General features: G+C 54.8%; 1 protein-coding gene across 1 annotated transcript; it reads left to right on the top strand.

The window, feature by feature from the left end:
- Nucleotides 1-280: 280 nt before the first annotated feature.
- Nucleotides 281-14,916, top strand: FTCD (formimidoyltransferase cyclodeaminase). Its single transcript, XM_052647634.1, has 14 exons — nt 281-334; nt 920-1,103; nt 1,971-2,099; nt 2,865-2,953; nt 3,031-3,210; nt 4,185-4,322; nt 4,421-4,552; nt 10,060-10,121; nt 10,453-10,582; nt 10,671-10,832; nt 12,197-12,240; nt 12,416-12,554; nt 13,729-13,824; nt 14,830-14,916. Exons 1-14 carry the CDS (start codon nt 281-283, stop codon nt 14,914-14,916), a joined length of 1,626 nt encoding a protein of 541 aa, XP_052503594.1.
- Nucleotides 14,917-22,478: the final 7,562 nt, after the last annotated feature.

The raw sequence follows: 22,478 nt of genomic DNA, 5'->3' as shown, positions 1-22,478 counted from the left end.
AGCCTGGGGTGACCTGAGGCTGTAGCCTGCTGAGGACTTTTCCCCAGGAGTCCAGTACTTCTTTCAGGGGAGCCCACACTCAGCTGGGCAGAGGTGTCGGTCCTCGCCTCCACCTCCTCCTCTGCTGGCTGCCTCGCAGGGTCCTGGCTCTGCCCCTCCCCCATCTGCCCAGTTAATAAGAAGCCTGGCTCAGGGAGGGCCCTGATTGGGGAATAAAGGCCCCGCCAGCCTCCTTCCCACCTCTGCTGGTGAAAGAAGCGTCTGGGTCAGGGTTTGGATCATGTCCCGGCTGGTGGAATGTGTCCCCAACTTCTCAGAGGGGAACAATCAGGAGGTGAGGGCCTGGGGGCAGCCAGGACAGTGCAGGGGGCTTGGGACCAGGAGGGCTTGGCTTGGGGTGGGGCCTGGAGACTGTCTTTTCTAGAAAGGGTGAGGAAGGAGCAGTGGGTGGGCAACCAGTCCGGGGTCCTGGTCCAGGTCTGGGCAGGTGGTTTGGCCTCTCGGGTGCTGATGGAGCCCCAGAAGGCTGATCCACACAGCTGTTTGAGGGTCCTTGTGCGGGGCATGGCCTCCCCTCCACCACCCACCCTTACCCCCAGGTCATCTGCAGGAAACTGAGTCACGGAGCGCTGGGCAGCCTTCCCGCTGCCTCAGCAGTTTCTGGGCTGCCTGGGGGCCGGGCCCCCAACCCTCTATGACCTTGGCCTGTAGTCACCGTCTAGGGGCCCCGGCAGCCCCCCACCCAGTTCTGCTCCCTGCCTCAGTTTCTCCCCATGGGGTTGCCTGTCGCTGCTCCCAGATGCCCAGCACCAGCTCCTGGCCCTGTGTCCGGGTGGGGGCAGGACAGACTGGGCCCCGGCAGCTCCAGTGCCCCACTCCTCATGGGGAGACAGAGGCGTAGGCCCGGCTTCACACCCAGGTGATTGACGCCATCGCTCGAGCAGTGGCGCAGACCCCAGGCTGCACACTGCTGGACGTGGACGCCGGCCCCTCCACCAACCGCACTGTCTACACCTTCGTGGGGCGCCCTGAGGATGTGGTGGAGGGGGCCCTGAATGCTGCCCGCGCTGCCCACCGGCTCATCGACATGAGCCAACACAGAGGTGAGGGCGGGGGAGGGCGGCCTGCCTCGCGCTCAGGACTTGCAGAGGGCAAGGGGCCAACAGGCTAGCCGGATGCTCCTTGGACCCCGTTTACATTTCAGGGGCCCAAGAGTGGCCGGTAGCAAGGTGCTTGCACTCTGCACGGGCCCTGGGTATGGGGGACAGAGCCCTATCTGTCAACAGCCCACAAACCAAACACATTCTTTGGGCAGCAGTGTCAAAGGCCAATGGACACATGGGGAACTGGTCTAAAGGGCAAGGTCTCTGGCCTCTCACAGAGGGGGAGGGAATTCATGAGTGATTCCAACTGGTGAAGGGCAACCGAGGCTTATCTCAGAGAAGCTGCCTGGTTGGGGGGGGAGGTGATGTGGGACTGCCATCTAGGGGACCGCCTGGGGGGAGGGACGTGGGGCTGCAATCTGGGGGACTGCCTGGGGGGAGGGGACGTGGGGCTACCATCTAGGGGACCGCCTGGGGGGAGGGGATGTGGGGCTGCCATCTGGGGGGCTCCCTGGGGGGAGGGGACATGGGGCTGCCATCTGGGGGACTGCCTGGGGGGCGGGGACGTGGGGCTGCCATCTGAGGGGCCACCTGGGGGGAGGGGACGTGGGGCTGCCTATCTGGCCATGGGCTGCTGGCCTGCAGTGGGACTCAGCTTCTGAGGTAACCCTGTAGGGCAGCGGGGTGCAGGAGTCCCCTCCCTGCGAGCGCAGGTGGTCGCTAGGGAGGGGGAGGGGTTTGCCATCGACAGGCCGCAGTGCTCAGCCTGCCTCTCTGGGGCCCTGTAGTCAGTCTGAAAGTGCGCAGAAGGGGCCGGAGGGTGGGTTCCACACCTAGGCCCCCTTCCTCAGCCCCATCTCTGTGTAGGGGAGCACCCCCGGATGGGCGCCCTGGACGTGTGCCCCTTCATCCCGGTGAGGGGTGTCGCCATGGACGAGTGTGTGCTGTGTGCCCAGGCCTTTGGCCAGCGGCTGGCAGAGGAGCTGGGTGTGCCAGGTGAGAGCCCAGGGCGGGTGGCCCCTCCTCACCTCAGCTCAACAGCAGCAACAGCAGGCACCCTGTGAGGGTCTCTGCTCTTACATCCTGAAAAATGCAGATTTTAAGGGAGAAAACTCTACCATGCAGGTTTTTGACAGGCAGGAGTAGGTCCCCCTTCTCCTATGATGAGAACCTGTGAGGACAGGGTCCCAGCTGTCAGGGAGCTGGCAGACTGTCACCCTTGCTTGGCAGTGGGCTTGAGTAGCGGCTCCATGAAGGGCTTGAGCAAGATGGACACAGAAAGCCCTTAACAGTCTCTTTGGGGAATTAAATCAAGGGAAGCCCAGCCCATGCAACAGGTGAACACCTGAGAGGCCAGCTGCACGTCCGGCCCCTGCCTGTGAGCCGATGGGCCGACTTGGGGATGGGTCCTGCCTCGTGCAGGCATCGGGAGCTGGCAGTGAGGTTTGTTTTCTCTCCTCCACATTCCATGTTTTGTTTAGCAAAAATGCAATTTGGAGAGAAACATGAATATCCTTCAGCCCCGCGTGCCTGCTCCCAACTCTTGTGGGTTTTTCTGGGGCATCAGAGCCTGGGCAGTGGGAGTGGGGCCTGCCCTGCCCCTGGGTGGGCAGAGGAGGGGTCCTGCCTATACAGAGTGCCCATCAGCGACCACACCCACCTGACGGGGCACAGAGATAGGGGCTGCCAGCAATGGAGCTGCAGGAACGGGGTCCCACAATGCCCGCCGCCAGGGGCCTGACTCGTCAGGTCCCTTTGCAGTGTACCTCTACGGCGAGGCTGCACGGACGACCAGCCGCCAGTCCCTGCCGGCCATCCGGGCCGGGGAGTACGAGGCCCTCCCTGAGAAGGTGCTGTGCCCCTCAGCAGGGGGCGGTCTGGGCTGGGCCCTTCTCCCCGCTTCCCTCACCCGCCGGTCTCCCCACAGCTCAAGCAGGCCGAGTGGGCACCCGACTTCGGGCCCAGCTCCTTCGTTCCTAGCTGGGGGGCCACCGCCACAGGGGCGCGGAAGTTCCTCCTGGCGTTCAACATCAACCTGCTCAGCACCAAGGAGCAGGCGCACCGCATTGCCCTCAATCTCCGTGAGCAGGGTCGTGGGAAGGACCAGGTGGGCGGCGCCTGCAGTCCCATGAGGCCTGGCCCGTTCCTGTTGCATCTCGAGGGGCTCCCAGAGAGGGTCAAGGCTTGGCACCATGTGTGGACCCCCAACACATGGCGGGTGGGTGGGTGGACCCACCCACCTCAGTGTCCATGCCATGCGGGACTGGCAGGGTCAGAGTTCCAGGGTTTGAGGTTCAGGAGCAAGTCTTTAAGGACATTTTCCATGGAAGCAGCAGGTCTACAGCTGTGGCCAACATACTGCAGCATTTCCACGCTGATAGGAAAACAGGCGTTGCTGAGTCCCGGGTATCCCCAGGTACCCCAGTCCACCAAGTCTGCCATAGGAACCCCCACCTGGTTTGAGCACCACTTCTGCAGAAACTTTGCACTGGACACAGGTAGACAAAGACACACCTGGTGAAGGAGGCCCTGCTCCTCCTCTGTCAGCCTCCACCCCCAGAGGCCTGTGCCCAGCTTCTCTCCCAAACGCTCAGCCATCAGCAAGCACAGCATAAAAGCATGGCAGCTCCCCAGTCCTGTTCTGTGCTCTGCTGAGGTCAGAAGTCAGAGGTCCCCCCTGAGAGGGAGTGAGTGCCCCAAAGAGCAAGGGCTGTGAGCTGGCCTCTGGGGCAGGGGTGGGATGGGAGGAAGGAGCCAGGCCCAAGACAAGGACGTGGGTGGAATGCTGGCCAGGCAGCAGGGCCTGGTCTGAGCCTGGACCCTGTGTGGGGTGAGCCACTGTTGGGGGCTCTGCTTCCGGTGGTGGGCAGGCCCCTCCCATGCTCAGATGAGAGGCCGGGAGAGCAAGGCAAGGAGGAGACCAGCTGCATGGCACAGTCTTCAGGCCACGGCCCCCCTTGTCCCCGTGTCTGGGGCAGAAGGGAGACCCTGGGCCAGCTGAGGGGATGCGGGAGGGGGGGACTGTCAGTGCGGGGTGCCAGGAGAGGCAGGGCCGGGCTGGGTAAGCCTTGTCCTCCACAGCCAGGACGCCTGAGCAAGGTGCAGGGCATCGGCTGGTACCTGGATGAGAAGAACTTGGCTCAGGTGTCCATGAACCTCCTGGACTTTGAGGTCACAGGGCTGCACACCGTCTTCGAGGAGACCTGCAGAGAAGCCCAGGTGAGCGGGGCAGGTCCTCCCCATATTCCCAAGCCCAGCTGCCTGGGCACTGATGCCTTGATCTCCGACCTTCGCCCTCTGCCCTCCGCCCTCCGCAGGAGCTGAGCCTCCCGGTGGTGGGCTCGCAGCTGGTGGGCCTGGTGCCTCTGAAGGCTCTGCTGGACGCGGCCGCCTTCTACTGCGAGCAGGAGAACCTGTTCCTCCTGGAGGAGGAGCATCGGCTCAGGCTGGTGGGCAGGGCCTATGAGGGCGGGGCTGGGGGTGGGGGGCTGGGGGTCCTGAGAGAGAGCAGGGCGGCGGGCGGCAGCTCCAGGCACCTGCTCCCAGGCCTGGGTTCCTGTCCATGTGGCCTCCTACTTCTCCTTCTTTGTTTTATTGTCTGTGCCTGCAAGTTGAGATCACATTTTTCACTTGGTGGACACTGTTGGAGGTTTCTCTATGACGTAAAATATATTCAGTTTTGTGAAACTTCTGTGAGAGGGGGTGCCTGGGCTCGGTCAGATGGAGGGACTTGCCCCTCCTCTAGTCCTGACCCGTCCAGATTTGGGGGTGTGAGTCTAGCCTCCGTGGGCTATTCACCACATGGTTCCTGCAGTCCTGGGTCCCTCTAGCCAGCTCTGGTGGTAGCCAGTGGTTCTGTTTTGAAGATATTTCTTAAAATGAGCACATGACTGTATTTCTCTGAGAGTTTTTGTCTTTTGGTTGTTGGGTTTATCCTTTTGTATTTACTAAATACCGCAGATATGCTTGGGCTTGCTTTTGTCCTGTTTTTAGGCAGAGAGGATGTGGTTTTCTTCCGGTTATATGGAGGCACTATAATGTGTGTATGCAACTCTGTGTGTGCAACTCTGCAACCCCATGGACGGTAGCCAGCCAGGCTCCTCTGTCCTTGGGCATTCTCCAGGCAAGAATGCTGGAGTGGGTTGCCATGCCCTTCTCCAGGGGATCTTCCCAACCCAGGGATTGAACCACATCTCCTGGGTCTTTTGCACTGCAGGTGGAGTCTTTACTGCTGAGTCATCGGGAAAGCCCATAACTTAACATATTCATCTCCATTTTTGATTTATTAAGTTAAAATCTATCTAAATGTATCAATGTGATTTGTCAATTTTTATCAGTGCAAGCACCACTAAGATATTCAGTTCCAGGCCATTGCAAATAAATCGAATATCCCAATAAAGCCACTCACATGATTTTCTGGTTTCCTGGTGTATATAAAAGTTATGTTCATACTAGACTATAGTCTGTTAAGTGTGCAATATCATTGTGTCTAAAAAAACTGTGCACATACTTAAAAGTATTTTATTACTAAAAAAAAAAAAGCTAACTTTTATCTGAGCTTTCAGAGAGTTGTGATTTTAATGCTGGTGGAGGGTTTGAAATATTGTGAGAATTACCAAAATCTGACACAGAGGCACACAGTGAGCAAATGCTGTTGGAAAAAGGGGGCCCATAGAATTGTTTGAAGCAGCATTGCTACAAAATTTGTCCAAAACTCACTGTCTGTGAAGCTTGAGGTCTGCGATCTGCAGGCTGCTTGCTGTGCACATGAGAAAGTAACTCTCGATGTTTACCCCCATCTTTTCTCCCTTCTCTGCTGCCACTGCTGCTAAGTCTCCTCAGTCGTGTCTGACTCTGTGCAACCCCATAGAGGCAGCCCAACAGGCTCCCCCGTCCCTGGGATTCTCCAGGCAAGAACACTGGAGTGGGTTGCCATTTCCTTCTCCAATGCATGAAAGGAAAAGTGAAAGTGAAGTCACTTAGTCGTGTCTGACTCTTAGTGACCCCATGGACTGCAGCCTACCAGGCTCCTCCATCCATGGGATTGTCCAGGCGAGAGTACCGGAGAGGGGTGCCATTGCCTTCTCCATCTCCCTTCTCTAGTTCCCGGTTTTTTAGAGCTGTGTCATTTTTTTTTAAGGGAGTTGGTTCTTTTAAATATTTTTTCAGCTTTTAAAATTATGGTAAAACACACATGACATAAAATTTCCCATCTTAGCCCTATTTAAGCGTGCTGGTCAGTGGTGTTAAGGATGTTTATAAAGTTGTGCGCCCATCACCACCGTCCAGGATGGGGTTTCCCGTTTCTCTGAAAGGTACTGTCAGAAAGGTACCACTCATACTGTCCCCGCCAGTCACCGGGTGGTGCTCCATGTCACGGCACCATCTTCTCGCCCTGAACTTGGGCTGTGTCCTCTTCAGTGTCTTTAGCTCCTTTCAGCATGTTTTGTAGTTCTCATTGCAGTCTTTCACCTCCTTGGTGAAGTTAATTAATCCTTAAGTATTTAATTTTTTTTTAATGCTACTGATAATGGAATTGTTTTTGTAATTTGTTCTTCAGTGTTCATTGTCAGTGTTCAGAAATGCACTGATCTTTGTGGGTTGACTTTGCATCCTGCTACCTTGCTGAATTCGTTTGTTAGTTCTCGCTGGTTACCTATATAAGTTTGCATAGTATACTTACTCCTTTAGCTCTTAATCAGTGTTAGAATGTCTCTTGACTCATGGTGAAGAAAGACAAGAAAATCAGTGCACTGTGTGAGCTGTCATTGCTGGTCCAGATTTAAATTGCTTCGTTGATATTTTTACATTGTCTGAAGTATACCATTTACCTTCTGTAACCATATCCACATGAATTAAATATACATAGATATTTAAGCTTGGTTCTGTACTTAAGTGAGGTCACTGTGCATCTCTGTCCTTTCTCTGTTGCCTAGATTTCAGAGTCAAGCAGGTTTTCGAAGAAAGGCTCAAGGGGGCTTTATTCTGTAGGTTCTAGTGTGTTTGGGAATGTCTTTGTGTGACTTCATTCTTTCAAAACAGTAGGACAACCAAAGAGCTTCCCTGGTGGCTCAGTGGTAAATAACCCGCGTGACAATGCAGGAGACTCAGAGATGCGGGTTTGATCTCTGGGTCAGGAAGATCCCCTGAAAAAGGGAATGGCAACCCACTCCAATATTCTTGCCTGGAAAATCCTGTAGACAGAGGAGCCTGGTGGGTCCTGGAGGTCCATGGCGTTGCAGAGACACAACTTAGTAACTAAACAACAACAATAAAGGAGGACCAAAACCTCTAGGCACTTGTTTTTCTCCTGAGAATGTCGCAGGCACATCCTTGCCACCTTTGGAATAAACATCGCTGTGTGTATGGTGGGGGAGTCTAAGGCCGTCTGGTAACTTCCACACCCCTGCTGACCTGTTCTTTCTCCCCGAAGCTTGAAGAACTGTCTTTATCCTTGAAATTCAGTAACTCTGCCATATATGTCTTGGTGTTGATTATTCTGCATCAGTTTTTCTTTAGAACAGGGTTCTGTGTGATTTACTGATTCATTCTTGTTCAGTTTCAGGAATATTTTCTTTAATACTTTTGATTCAGTGTTTGGTTCTTTCACTTTGCAGACACAGTCACTTTTCTTCTTCCATATATCCTGTTTTTTCCTATACTTTCTCTCCGTTTTCCCCCCTCTGAATTTGCTGTGGTTTTCTCAGGCTTCACTTCTTAAACACTTATGTACTTTATAGCTTGGTTTGTTCTCTTTCTGGCCATTACAAAGTTCTGTGTCACTTTTTATTTTGATGCAATTCTTGCTCACTAGGCGCACATAGTATCAGGAGCTGCTTTATTCCCTCCAGATTGACCTATTGTTGTATTTTGCACCATTTTCTGTATCTCTCTTTCTCTACATTCACGCACAATCACATTTGTTTCTGGACCATTTCAGAGTAGATTGAAGACACTGTGCCCTTTATGCCTCATTTATTCAGAGTGTATTTGTCTAGATCAAGGACATTCTGTTATACAACCACAGTGCAATGATCAAAATCAGGAAATTTAGCACAGTACGATCTGCTCTAATCTGCAGACTGTAATCAAATCATGTCAGTGTCTCCCTCTCCTGGCTCCGCCCCAGACCAGGAGCGGGTCCACACACCCTGTCTTTTACGGCCCTTAATCTGGACCAGGGCCCCAGTTCTCCCTGTCCTTCCTTGACCATGATGGGCTGTGAGCACTGCTTGCTGGGTGCTGGTCTGACCTTTCTCAGGGCTGGGTGTGCTTGTGTGTTTCCGGCAAGAGCAGCACAGAAGTGATGGGGTGTCCCCCTCAGGGCGTTCGTTACCTGGGTCCCCTTGTTGGACTGGTCTCCCCAACCCAGGGTTATCACTGTGGTGTTCCTGTTTTTCCTGTTGCTGTTAATAAGCACTCCTGGGGGCAACAGTTCAAGACATGTAAATACTTTGTGCCTCTTGAAATCCAGCCTCAAGAATCTCCCTCCTCCATCCTTTTTCCACTTTCACCCCTCCCACATCTATTTATCGTTTATTAACATGTTTGATGCTCTCTATTGCTTCTTGAAACCATAGTATTTTATATTCTTTATCTGAAAGTTCTGACATCTGCAGCCTTTGTAGGTCTGGCTTTCCAAAGCATCGTGCCTCCTGACATACGTAGTGACGCTTCTGCAGGTGCTTTGGGAGTTCTGACTGCATGCCTGGCTTTCTTCTTGGTCACGCCTAGCTGCTCAGTCATGTCCGACTCTGTGCGACCTCCTGGACTGTAGCCCGCCAGTCTTCTCTGTCCGTGGGATTCTCCAGGCAAGAAGATTGGAGTGGGTTGCCATTTCCTGCTCCAGGGGATCTTCCTGAATGCTTGGTCACTGGTTTAAACTTCTGTTGCTGCTTGGGCCCTGTAGATGAGCCTCTTGTTCGGGCTTTGGAGCCACACAGAAGAGAATTCTGTGTGAACTGTGGCCTCTCTCCCTCTCAGGTCACAATTCCCAGGAAAGATATTTTCTGGGGCTTCACCATCTGGGGGCTTCACCAAACTAAGTCTCAGACTGGAAAGGATCTTGATTATTTCCTGTGAAGGGTGGCTCTCCCCAAATGCATCCTTGGAGGTGCTGTCTTCCAGGGGCCTCTGGTCTGAGCCGTGCTCCTGAGAGATGGCTCAGGCGTCTCCGGGTGGACCCAGCTCCAGGGCAGGGAGAGCTTTCTGGCAGTGGATGGTTTCCTTTACTTCCTGCCAGGCTTTTGGGTGCTTAAGTCCATTCTGACAGTCCTGTTCCTCTTTCTGAGGTTTTCTGCAGCAGGTGGGCTGCTCTCAGGCGCACTCTGGTACGTTCCCGCCTTGTTCCCGTGTCCTCTGGGAGACCTCAGGCCATCCCTGGCTCTCAACTTGTCCCGTACTTGTCGCTTTCTGTCCCCATGTGGCTCAGAGGGGCTGGGACTGTGTTGTCAGCATCAGCCCCATGGTGTGTCCTAAAAGTGTCTTTAGGTGAAAAGAATTCCTCTCTGATATGGGGAATTCATTTCACCAAAAGGATATTTTCAACTTTGTTTTTAAGTTGGGTAAACTTCACTTTTCGTCACATATCGAGGGTCAGAGCTGGGGTGCTCATGCAGCTCTGGGCCTTTGAGAGCCAGAGCCACTGACTCCCAGGAGCTGGAACCCCGTCCAAGAGGCAGTTGTCTTGGCCCCTTTCCAGCACAGGCTAGCGCGTGGGGAGGACGGGTCACACTGGGCCTGGGTCTCCCCGGGGCAGTGCAGTGGGTGGAGTCCAGGGTCTGGCAGGTCACCTGCCTTGAAAAGCTTCTGTCTGCAGGGCTGCTGGTGGGTGTGGGTGTGTGTGTATGGCAGCTGTGTCCCTGCAAGCTCCACACCAGGGCCAGGGAGCACCCCCACAGGTGGCAGGGGTGGGACCTGGGCTCAAGGGAACCCCACTCACCAGGCCCTCTTCCAGGTGGTGAACCGGCTGGGCCTGGACTCCCTGTCCCCCTTCAACCCCAAGGAGCGGATCATTGAGTGAGCAGCCCCCGACCCCCACCCCTGTGCAGAGACCCCCTTGGTCGTCCAGAGCTCTGCTCTGTCACTAAGTGTAGGGCTGGGGGCTTGTTGGGGGGCCCAGTGAGGCCCCAACAGGTCCCACTCGGTCCTCACACAGCTCCTGGCTGGTCACAGCCGCTTTCGGGGTGGCTGCTCTGCAAACAGGGCCCATATCCCCTCCCCTGTGCTGGTCTGAGCCAGGGACCCCCCAAGTCCCACCTTCCTAGCCTAGAAGTAATGACCCAGGACCCTCCGACCTAGACCCCAGCCCACCCCAACCCTGGCCTCCCTGACTGCCCCCGCCCTGCAGGTACCTGGTCCCCCAGGACCGGCCTGAGCAAAGCCTGGTGGACCAGCCCCTGTGTGCTTTCATCCGGGCCGTGGGCGCCCGCTCAGCAGCCCCGGGGGGCGGCTCCGTGGCTGCGGCCAGTGCAGCCATGGTGAGTGGGGCTTGGGGCGAGGAGGTGGAAGGTGGGGATGGGGGCGCCCGGCCCGGGGCTGGTCCCATGATCAGTGCGCTCTCCCCAGGGCGCCGCCCTGGCCTCCATGGCCGGCCTGATGACCTATGGGCGGCGCCAGTTCGAGCATCTGGACGTGACCATGCGCCGCCTGATCCCGCCCTTTCACGCCGCCGTGGCTGAGCTGACTGCGATGGTGGATGCCGACGCCCGGGCCTTCGAGGCCTACCTGGTGCGTGTGCAGGCGGGCCGTCACCACTGGCCCTACGGAGCAGGACCTGAGGGACAGTGGGGTCAGTAGACAGTGATGGGGGTCTCCAGAGGAGAGAAAGGGGGGCCAGGGTCATGGGGGTGAGGGGGAGACTGCTACTAGCACAGACGTCTGGGGTCACAGGTGTGACCCCAGGTCAGAGTCTCTGCAGGGCTGGGGGTCGAGGGAGAGGAGGACACCTGCCCTGAGGGTCAGCCAGGCTCAGTGTCCCTCTGCCCAGCTTCCTGCACCCTGCTGATGGGCTGACACCCAGACCTGCAGATGCTGGAGGAAGACCGGGTCCTCAGGGAAGAGCTCTGGTCCCAAAAGGGTAGGAACAGAAATCTTTACATGGTAACACAGTCACAGTGTTAGTGATCAGAGAAGACAGCTCAGCGACAGAAGGAAAGGGCCCCGGGAGCTGGGAGGCTAGATCCAGACCTCCCTTGTTCAGGAGGGCCTGGAGGAGGGGTGTCTATCAGACCTGGGTGGAGGTCAGGGGACTCGCAGGAAGGTTGAGGTGTGAGTTCAAGGTCAAGAAGTCCCAGGGGTGTGTGAGAGCAGAGCCAGCAGGGGACACAGGAGAGGAGGAAAGGGGGGTGCTTGGACCCCACAGGGGAGGAGGGCCTGCTGGGGAAGGTGTGAGCTCCCGGCGGACACCAGTGCCCAAAGCCACCTTGGGGCAAGACCTAATGTGAGGGTGGACAGTGTTCTGGGCACGCCTGGGGCAGAGGCCTTGGGCCAGCCCTGCTAGGGGGTTTGGGCCGAGTCTAGTCTGCACCTGGGCCCTAGGTGGACAGCTGGCCTCCGTCGCTGGGCCTCAGTGGATGGCTTTGTGAGTGACTCGGGGGAGGCTTTCACCCCGGGGTGAGTGCGTTTCCTGTATGAAGGATGCCGCCTGGTGGCCCCTGCAGAGCTTGCGTGGGTGGTGCCTGGAGTGGTCCTCCCGAGATCCCCTGACAACACGGCCATCCGACCTGGAGGTCACGTGCACCTCTTGGTGCATCTCACATGGGTGGGGCAGTGGGAGGAGCAGTTTCATACTTCCTGGAAGGAGGCCTGGGCTGTGTGTCGCCCTCGGGGGTGGGGGGACACGGCCTGAAACTTTATGCTGGTCTCTGGGGTTGCACAGTTGCCTCCCCTGGAGTGGGTGGGGAAGACTGGTGCTGGAGCCCTCACTCCCCTCTGGCCCCCTCCCCAGTCCCTCAGAGGTGGCTCTTGATCTGTGATTCACGGAAACAAACTTGGAGGTGGTGGGCGCTGTGTTAGGCCCCCGCCCTCCCTAGACTCCCAGTCCCCTTGTCACAGTCCCTCACCCCGCTGTGTTTCTGTGCTTGCTCTGGCAGAAAGCGACAAAGCTGCCCAAGAACACACCTGAGGACAAGGACAGGTGAGTGCAGCGAACATCCCTGGTACTGGTCAGTCCCCGCCGGGTGTGCTGTGGCTGAACAACGATTTCCCTGTGGTCCCCAGCCTGGTTCCGTGGGCTCCTCAAGGAGTCATCGGGTAGGGACTGGGGGTGTCTGGGCACCCCAGGCTCTGACTGCCAATGGCCTTGCTTCCAGACGTGAGGCCGCTCTGCAGGAGGGGCTGAGGCAGGCGGTGGCTGTGCCCTTGGCGCTGGCAGAGACGGTGGCCTCGCTGTGGCCGGTGTTGCGAGAGCTGGCCCTGTGCGTGAACCTGGCCTGCAGGTCAGACCTGCAGGTACGTGGCAGGCCCTGCTGCCGGTGCAGAGTGAAGGGTCAGTGGGCGTCACAGCTGCTCACTGAGCCAGCAGACGTGAGTGCTGGTAGGGTGTCTCGGTCCGTCTCAGCCTTCAGGGCCGGCTCTACTAAGATCTTGTTCAAGGTCACAGCGCAGAGGCAGACACTCGAGTGTGCTCCAGAGTCCACCTCTGACTATCCCCTCTGGCCCCAGCCGCCCTCCTCCCGATTGGCCCCTCTCCCAGAAACCCCAGGCGCTCGCAGACATGCATTCGCACCCTGTCTGTAGCCTCTGCATGGAGGCCTGGGGACAAGGGCCATCACACCCAGTGCTGTTTGTCTACAGCCCGATCCGAGGCCCCCAGCCACATGGTCTTTACAGAGAGACACCTGTTTTCAGTGTCTGGTCTTCAGGCCCTAAGGACTGTATACTCCTTTCCTGGGAGGTGGCTGCCTGTGAGTTGTTGGGAAGGTTCTAGAAGCTGTCTGAGCACAGAGGCCATGGTTCCTGCATTCTGGGTCTTCCTGGCCCAGCATGTGCTGCCCATCTCTGTGGCCCCTCGGGGCCTGTAAACTGCCAACATGCTGTGCTCATTGTTAAAGGCCCCGTGCGGCCAGCTCCGGGCTTCCCAGGTGGCTCAGTGGTAAAGAATCCGCCTGCCAATGCAGGGATGCACAGGTTCCATCCCTGGGTCGGGAAGAGCCCCTGGAGAAGGAAACGGCAACCCACTCCAGTATTCTTGCCTGGGATCATCCCACGGACAGAAGAGCCTGGCGGGCTACAGTCCATGGGGTCGCAAAGAGTTGGACACTGAGTGATTGAGCATGCACCCAGCCTGGGCTAAGCACGTCTCCAGCCTGGGCTGTGCCTGAGGCATCACTGGGTCGCGGGGTTGGAGTGCCGAGGTCAGCAGGTTGTGGACTGCCGGGTGGTCAGGTGAGGGTGGGCCTCTGAGTACTGGGTGGCACAGAGGCCCTGGGACCCACCTTGGAGAGGGCCAGGCTTCTGTCCAGTGACTCCGGGCTCCTGAGGGCTCTAGTGGCCAGGCAGATTGCCGTCTTCAGGGTTGAGGCGTGAGACCCCCAGGCTATGTCCTGGGCTGAGGAGTGGGCAGGGGGAGGCCCCGCAGCCTGCCCCATCACGGCTGGCTGGTTCTGCCTCGTGGCCATTGTAGGTGGCAGCCAAGGCCCTGGAGACAGGTGTGTTTGGTGCATATTTCAATGTGCTCATCAACCTGAAGGATGTCACTGATGACGCGTTTAAGGACCAGGTGAGCGGGAGCATAGGCCGGGCCTACTGAGAGGCCTGGAGGTTGCCTTGGTTCCTGCATGTGGGGCCCGGGGGCACCTGGCTAGTATGTCCTTGAGAGGGAGGGATGTGTCTGTCTGACGAGACAGTCCTCCAGCTGCTACGGGTGGACAAGTCCTGTCTTGCAGAACGCAGGCCTCAGGGGACAGCTGGGGCCTTCTTTCAGGGTCTCTGTCAGGGCAAGTGGCCTGGGTGCCTGCTGGCACCCCCTTACTCCCTCCTGGGGGCTCTGGCCAGGGCCGGGTCCCCTGGATGGGCTGGGCTGCAGCACCGGCAACACGTGGTCTCAGAGAGCAGTTGCTGGCCTGTGCAATGGTCCCACTTCAGCATTTGTGACAATTTCATTGTCACTCTTTTTGGAGGAGAACTCACAGAACGTGCAACTCGCTATGTTAAATTATACAAGTCAGAGGCAGTTGGCACATCTACGGTTGTGAGACCACTCCCTCTATCGAGTGCTGGAACATTCTTGCCACTCCAGAGGAGGCCCCACAGTAACCCCCATTCCCAGCCCTGGCCACCACCCTGTATTTGTGATTTTGTGATGATTGTTAAAAAGTGATTTCCTGACTGGGAATGGGAGCACTAGGGCTAGCCAGTCCCGACTTGCCTCTCTAGCCAAGCTGAGCTTGTCATCAGGGAAGGCCCTGTCCACCCTAGGGCATGAGATAACATACTAGCCACTTGAGAGCTGCCCCTTTGGGCCTGGAGGACACAGCCCCGCCTTCAGCAGTGGTATATAAAGTAGGGAGACCGGGAGGGTGGGGACTGGGCCTTGATGGCCCCAAACGTCAGGAAAGACAGAGGGACTCTCCCACCCCCACTGAGAGACCTGTGAGGATCTGGAGTTCCCCAGGTCAGAGGCTCGGGGCCACCCAGAGTGGACAGCCTAGGGAACCAGCAGGGAGGCTGGGCCCGTGGGGTGGGTGGCAGGTGAGTGGTGATGAAGTGCTCCTGTGTCTGTTAGGTCCGCCAGCGTATCTCCAGTCTCCTGCAAGATGCCCAGACACAGGCAGCACTGGTGCTGGGCCGGCTGGAGGCCCGGCAGGAGTGACGGCTGAGCGGGGAATCGACGGACTCCACTCCTCCTTGCGGCTGCTCCGGACACATCCTGGGGGGGATATGAGGGGCAAGGATAGGGGGCTGTGAGGAGTGGGCATGGCTGGGGTTGGCAGTGCCAGTAAAGTGATGACACACTGGTGCCTGTGGGGTCCATGTGGGGTGCACGTGGGATCCCAGTGAGGGGCTTGGGGGAGGTCTGAGCTGAGTGGCAGAAATGGGACCTCGTGAGGCACCAAACACAGAGGCGGCAAACACGGATGGGAAGGCACTGGTGGGGACGAGGGGAGGGACAAGTGGGAGGGAATGGGGGTGGAGCACGAGGTGACACAGGGTCACAGAGTACCCGGGGTCCTGGGGGCCAGAGCCCCCTTAGTAGGACTCTCAGATCTCATGGAGGAATGAGGGCCATGCTGCCTGATGGACAGGGGAATGGTGGGGGATCCACCAAGGTGAGGGGTGGCCGGACCAGCTCCTCCTAGGACAGGAGAAGATGAGAGCAGCAAGCGGCCGGGGACATGAAGGTGATGTGTGGGCCAGGTCCCGGGTTCTAGGGGAAGAGGGTGCAGTGTCAGACCTGGGGTCCCAGAAGGGAGAGTCCCAGGCACTGGGCACTGACTTCTCTTGGTGGAAGCTCAGTGGCCCAGGCCCAGTGGTGGGGGTCCCAGGAGGGTCTCTGCAGGGCCTGGGTGGTGAGGGAGGGATGGGAAGTGGTGGAAAGCCCAAGCCCCCCTGCCCCCCCATTTCCAGGGCTGGAGGCAACAGGACAAGACCTGAAAGGTTGTTTCTGTGAGCTGTGTGTTATGCTGGGATTTGTGACCTCCAGAGGAGAGGATTTCCATCCAGGGTCAGAGATGAGGCTTGATGACTTGGGGCTTTTTGTGTAGCAGAGTTTCTTTTAAAGCATAATAGAGACAGGGAAAACTTCTGACATAGACATCAGAAAGTGAAAAGTGAAAGTGAAAGTTAGTTGCACAGTCGTGTCTGACTTTTTGTGATCCCATGGACTGTAGCCTGCCAGGCTCCTCTGTTCATGGAATTCTCCAGGCAATAGTACTGGAGTGGGTTGCCGTTTCCTTCTCCAGGGCATGTTCCTGACCCAGGGGTTGAACCTGGGTCTCCTGCATTGCAAACAGATTCTTTACCGACTGAGCTACTAGGGAAGCCCCTAGACATTAGAAAGGGACAGGAAAAGAGAGCCCCCTTGCTAGTTTCTAGCAAGGTGTTTTATATCTGTTAGAAAACGATTAATCAGATAAGAGAGACAACTCAAGGCTGAGGGAGTTTCACCAGGCTCCGCTCCCAGAATAGATAGGATGACATGAGGTATGTCAACCCCCAACCATAAAACAATTGACAGGGAATACTGGTTTGTTGAACCATTATCAGCCCAAGGTTTGAAAAAAGAAAAAAAGTTAAGTCTTAGGTGGAACCATTTTGAAGAAAGGCAAATTCTAAAGCAAATACATAGCTTCCTTAACATAGCTTAAGAAAAACATTTCCCATAAGAAAAAAACACACTGGTTAGTTCCAGGCAGGATGTTTGCCACTTATTTCCTCCTGCCTCTTGGGGACCTCTGGCCTTCCTGCCTGTTACCCACTCAGACCCACCTGGGCCAGCTCTGGTCTAGGAGCTGAGTTGATGATGACAATGACGGCCCACTGGAGGGTGGGCCACAGGGTCCTCGGGGTGTTGGGAGTTGGAGGTGGAGGAGGGCAAGAGGTGTGACCTATGGGCCCTGCGGGGGTACCCCAGGAGGGCAGTATCCATGAGGCTTGGAGCTGCAGATGGTGAGGGTCAGAGCTGCTGTAGGACTGAGCGCTGCCAGGGGTCTGCAGGCTGAGGTCTTTCAAAATAGGCAGTGTGTCAGGTCACCTGGTTCTAAACCCAGGGCTGCTTAGAGATTCTGCAGAGGGGCCCCGCCCCCTCGTCGCCACCAGCGCCTTCCCATCCTCGTCAGGAAATCGCTGAATTCCCTCTTTGTGCTCAGTGTTTATTTATGCAAACACAAACACATGTGAATTTATGTTCTTCATTCCTTGACACTACTTATACAGAGTAGATCAACGCTGATTTTTGTTTCTAGTTAACGTGTTAGCCCCGAGGTCTTTCACATCAGCGTTTAGAGAGACTCCTGAGCTCAATTGCTCAGTCATGTCCAACTCTTTGCAACCCCATGGAATGTAGCCCACCAGGCTCCTCCGTCCATGGGATTCTCCAGGCAAGAAGACTGGAGTGGGTTAGAGAGACTCTACGTAATATATATTTTATTCACTTGTCCTTTCCCTGTATTTCCTTTACCATTTCATTGTGAAATATGAGACACATTCAGGAAGGTGCGTGTCCTGAGCGGCCATCTCCCCGTCACAGAATCCTCCTGACCCCCACCCCCAGGGCCCGGCTCCATGGTGACCACAACCCTGCCCGTGATTCCCACACAGATGTTCAGTTTCCCCTGTGAGCTGATGTTCGGGTCAACGGGGTCATGTGTGCCCTCAGCATCTGCTGCTCCTCTCAGCCCCGTGTGTGTCCTGCACAAGGCCGTCCTAGGGTGGTGCCCTGCTGAGCCGCAGCACCCCAGTTCCCTCGCGGCCCTGTGGCAGTTTGGAGGAGCCCCGGTTCTCACTGCTGACAGCAGAGTGTGTCCTCAGCTCTCTGATGCTGGGATACAGGCAGAGGAGGTGAGCATGGTAACAAGCAGGTCAGAAGAGACTCTCACCTGTTGCCTGTCTGGGAACCATTTACCTCCACCTGAGAACAGGGTTCCCCGAGCAGCCACAGCCATGGCCTAAGCATCCCCACTGACCCACAGCCCCAGGGCATTAGCTGAGGTAGCCCCTGGAGTCTTAGGCAGAGATACCGCAGGTGACTGTGGGTGATTCAGGAATGAAGTAAATGCCAACTGTCCCACCATGAGACATTGTGGCTGGTTGTTATGTAGCAGGAGCTGACAGATACACTTCCCAACACACCTCAAACTTCTGTTACACCTGAGGGTCACTGTCTTGTCATATTAATGATGGATTTTCTTTTCTGTGGTCTGTTCACATGTGTAGCCTGTTTATCTAGTCTGTCCAGTCCTAAATATCCATCAACCTCCAGCTCCTTCCCAGGGGCGGGGTCTCCCCACCTCAGCTGCTCCTACTATGGCAGCCTCTGGGTTCCAGGATATTCCCATTAAAAGTAATTTCAAAACATCACCACACCCTGAAATTCCTTCCAGACGGGCTATGCACATGGGAAAACCGAAAAGCATGCGTGCACTTGCTAGGTAACCATGCAGAATATTGAGAGAAAATGACCTAGAGTGTCTGTCCTCCTGGAGCAAGGCAGAGAGCCCGATACTTCACAGGGAAATTAAAAACCTGTTTTGGTAAAAGACATGATAACCAGAGCAAATGTCAGGAACCTATTTGAAGTTACTATCAACCAACAGAAAAGCTCCTACAAGTCAAACCAGCAAGGGCAGTGTGCGAGCAGGCTGTGGTGGGTGTGCTTGTCTGTGTGTGGATGCACATATGCGTGTTTGTGTGCAAATGCAAAGAACGTTCCGGGAAGGTCCCCACGGGGTGAACTCAGGAAAGAAGGTGAGCTGGGATGCAGTGTGGAGTGTGGGGACAGGAAAGGGGCCAGCGCCCAGCGGCCTCAGAGGCTCACCTGGGGCCTGCGTGCACGGGGCGGCGCAGCGGGTGGGGAGGGGTCCTGCAGGCCGAATGGGGTGGGACTGGGTTCCTTTCAAGGGGCATTCAGAAGGACTGCAAGTGGGTTTTTAAAGCCACTCTGCAACGGTACATCCGAGGGTCCTGTGCTCCCCGAGTCGTCGTGGCTCCCTCACAACTCCTTCATCTGCTCCTGTTTCCTTCTCTGAGGCAGCGGTATTAATAGATGCTCACAATCATTCCTTTTGTCAGCCCTCCTGGAGATGTGGGCGCTTTCATCTGCTGGTGCACCGGCCTCTGCCCCTAACTACCCCCAGCCCACTGGTCCTGATTCTCTGTGTCTCTGGGGGTCACCCCTTGGCTGCCTTTGCCATTTCCTCCCATGTTGAGGGGCTGGGAGGTGAGGCATGTGGTGTCTCTCCAGGTGGTGGGCGCTGTGAGGGTGAGGTCAGCTTAGAAACACAGGGCCTCCCCCTCCTTTCCCACAGCCTTGGCTCAGCTGACCCCACTGCATGGTGGGCACCCAGCAGGGGCTCAGGCGGCACCTAAGCCTCAAGCCCAAGTGGCTGCCGTTGAGCTGTGGGACTGAGGGGACAGCAGTGCAGAGGCTGAGGGGGCTTGTGAGCAGCGGTGGACATGCGGCCGTCACAGAGGCCTGTTGTGAGGAAGCATCAGGGAGAGGACAAAGGTGTAGATGCTGGTGAAGTTATGGTAGTGAGGGGGTGTTCCTGAGGGGACTCTGGGGAAGAAAGTGGCTGAGGGACATTAGTAAGGGGAACTTAGTGATGAGATGTGGGGGCCTTTACTGCGGGGATGTTGGAGACGTGACTTTGGGAAGAGAGGTTAGTGAGAATGTTCATGTGGGGTGTCCCTGAGGGCACATGGTGAAGTGTGTGAGGGCTGTTAGTGTAGGGATCTGCTGAGGACACCTTAGTGAGGGACACTGGTGATGGGTGGTTTGTGAGGGATGAAAGTGAGAGGGTGTTACGGAGGGGACATTAGCGGGAGGTGTTCTTGTGGGGATGTTGGTGAAAGGATGTTGGTTTGTAGACTTTGGTGAAGGATGCTCCTGAGAGACAATGTGAGGAGGTGTTGGTGGGGAGGCTTGGCTGAGGGGATATCAGTGTGTGGATGTGGGTGATGCAATATGAGACACAGCCAGATGTTAGTGTGGGGTCACTGGTGAGGAGACTCGTGAAGGAACGTCTGTGAGGGATGGAACTGGAAGCATATTCAGTTCAGTTCAGTTGCTCAGTTGTGTCTGATTCTTTGTGATCCCCATGGACTGCAGCACACCAAGCTTCGCTGTCCATCACCAACTCCCGGAGCTTGCTCAAACTCATGCCCATTGAGTTGGTGATGCCATCCAACCATCTCATCCTCTGTCCTCCCTTTCTCCTCCTGCCTTCAGTCTTTGCCAGCATCAGGGTCTTTTCTAATGAGTCAATTCTTTGCATCAGGTAGCCAAAGTATTGGAGCTTCAGCTTCAGCATCAGTCCTTCCAATGAATATTCAGGACTGATTTCCTTTAGGATGGACTGGTTGGATCTCCTTGCAGTCCAAGGGACTCTCAAGAATCTTCCAACACCACAGTTCAAAAACATCAATTCTTTGGCACTCAGAATTCTTTATGGTTCAACTCTCACATTCATACATAACTACTGGAAAAACTGTAGCTTTGACTAGATTAACCTTTGTCGGCAAAATGATATCTCTGCTTTTTAATCTGCTGTCTAGGTTGGTTATAGCTTTTCTTCCAAGGAGCAAGTGTCTTTTAATTTCATGGCTGCAATCACCATCTGCAGTGATTTTGGAGCCCCCCAAAAAGAAAGTCTGTCATGTTTCCATTGTTTCCCCATCTATTTGCCATGAAGTGATGGGACCGGATGCCATGATCTTTGTTTTTTGAATGTTGAGTTTCAAGCCAGGTTTTTCACTCTCCTCTTTCACTTTCCTCAAGAGGCTCTTCAGTTCCTCCTAGCTTTCTACCATAAGGGTGGTGCCATCTGCTTATCTGAGGTTGCTGATATTTTTCCTGGAAATCTTCATTCCAGCTTGTGCTTCATCCAGTCTGGCATTTTGCATGATGTACTCTGCCTAGAAGCTAAATAAGCAGGGTGACAATATACAGCTTTGATGTACTCCTTTCCCAGTTTGGAACTAGTCTGTTGTTCCATGTCCAGTTCTAACTGTTGCTTCTTGACCTGAATACAGATTTCTCAGGAGGCACACAAGATGGTCTGGTATTCCCATCTCTTGAAGAATTTTCCACAGTTTGTTGTGATTCACACAAAGGCTTTGGTGTAGTCAATAAAGCAGAAGTAGAGGTTTTCTTTTTGAGAAATTCTCTTGCTTTTTCTGTGATCCAACAGATGTTGGCAATTTGATCTCTGGTTCCTCTGCCTTTCTAAATCCAACTTGAACATCTGGAAATTCTCAGTTCATGTAATGTTGAAGCCTAGCTTGGAGAATTTTGAGCATTACTTTGCTAGCGTTTGAGATGAGTGCAATTGTGCAGTAGTTTGAACATTCTTTGGCCTTACCTTTCTTTGGGATTGGGATGAAAACTGACCTTTTCCAGTCCTGTGGCCACTGCTGAGTTTTCCAAGTTTGTTGGCATATTGAGTGCAGCACTTTCACAGCATCATCTTTTAGGATTTGAAATAGCGCAACTGGAATTCCATCTCCTCCACTAGCTTTGTTTGTAGTGATGCTTCTTCCTAAGGCCCATTTGACTTCACATTCCAGGATTCTGGCTCTAAGTGAGTGATCACACCATAGTGGTTATCGGGGTCATTAAGATCCTTTTTGTATAGTTCTTCTATGTATTCTTGGCACCTCTTCTTAGTATCTTCTGCTTTTGATAGGTTCACACTGTTTCTGTTCTTTATTGTGCCCATCTTTGCATGAAATGTTCCCTTGGTATCTCTAATTTTCTTGAAGCAATCTCTAGTCTTTCCTGTTCTGTTGTTTTCCTCTATTTCTTTGCACTGATCACTGAGGAAGGCTTTCTTATCTCTCCTTGCTATTCTTTGGAACTCTGCACTCAGATGGATTTTTTTTTACTTTTCTCCTTTGCCTTTCTTTTCTCTTGTTTTCTCAGCTATTTGTAAGGCCTTCTCAGACAACCTTTTTGCCTTTTTGCTTTTTTTTCTTGGCGATGGTTTTGATCACGGCCTCCTGTACAGTGTTCCAAACCTTCATCCATAGTTCTTCAGGCACTTGTCTGTCAGATCTAATCCCTTGCATCTATTTCACACTTCCACTGTATAATCATAAGGGATTTGATTTAGGGCATACCTGAATGGTCTAGTGGTTTTCCCTACTTTCTTCAACTTAAGCCTGAATTTTGCAATAAGGAGTTCATGATCTGAGCCACAGTCAGCTCCCGGTCTTGTTTTTGCTGACTGTATAGAGCTTCCCCATCTTTAGCTGCAAAGAATACAGTCAATCTGACTTCAGTATTGACCATCTGGTGATGTCCATGTGTAAAGTTGTCTCTTGTGTTGTTGGAAGATGGTGTTTGCTATGACCAGTGTGTTCTCTTGGCAAAACTCTTTTAGCTTTTGCCCTGCTTCATTTTGTACTCCAAGGCCAAATTTGCCTGTTACTCCAGGTGTCTCTTGAAGTGTATTAGTGAGATGACATTAGTGAAAAATGGTGGTGAGGGAATGTTACTGAGGGGACGTTTTTGAGGGAACACTAGGAACTGTTAGTATGGGAAACTAGTGAGGAGACTAGTGAAGGGTGTTACTGAGGGGACATTAGTGAGGGGTTGTTACTGAGGGGACATTAGTGAGGGGACATTACTGAGGGGGCATTACTGAGAGGATGTTAGTGAGGGGTTATTACTGAGGGGACGTTAGTGAGGGGTTGTTACTGAGGGGGCATTACTGA

The sequence above is a fragment of the Budorcas taxicolor genome, chromosome 1 (genome assembly GCF_023091745.1).
Source record: "Budorcas taxicolor isolate Tak-1 chromosome 1, Takin1.1, whole genome shotgun sequence".
Lineage (NCBI taxonomy): Eukaryota > Metazoa > Chordata > Mammalia > Artiodactyla > Bovidae > Budorcas > Budorcas taxicolor.
Note: the sequence above shows the minus strand (reverse complement) of the source record. Positions and strands in the feature narration are given on the sequence as shown.

What these genes read in the sequence shown, in the direction of transcription:
- FTCD (XM_052647634.1), top strand. Translation starts at nt 281, where the DNA reads ATGTCCCGGCTGGTGGAATGTGTCCCCAACTTCTCAGAGGGGAACAAT. An exon ending in CAGAGGGGAACAATCAGGAG is followed by an intron (nt 335 to 919) that starts GTGAGGGCCTGG and finishes CTTCACACCCAG; the next exon opens with GTGATTGACGCCATCGCTCG. An exon ending in CCTGCAGGTCAGACCTGCAG is followed by an intron (nt 12,555 to 13,728) that starts GTACGTGGCAGG and finishes TGGCCATTGTAG; the next exon opens with GTGGCAGCCAAGGCCCTGGA.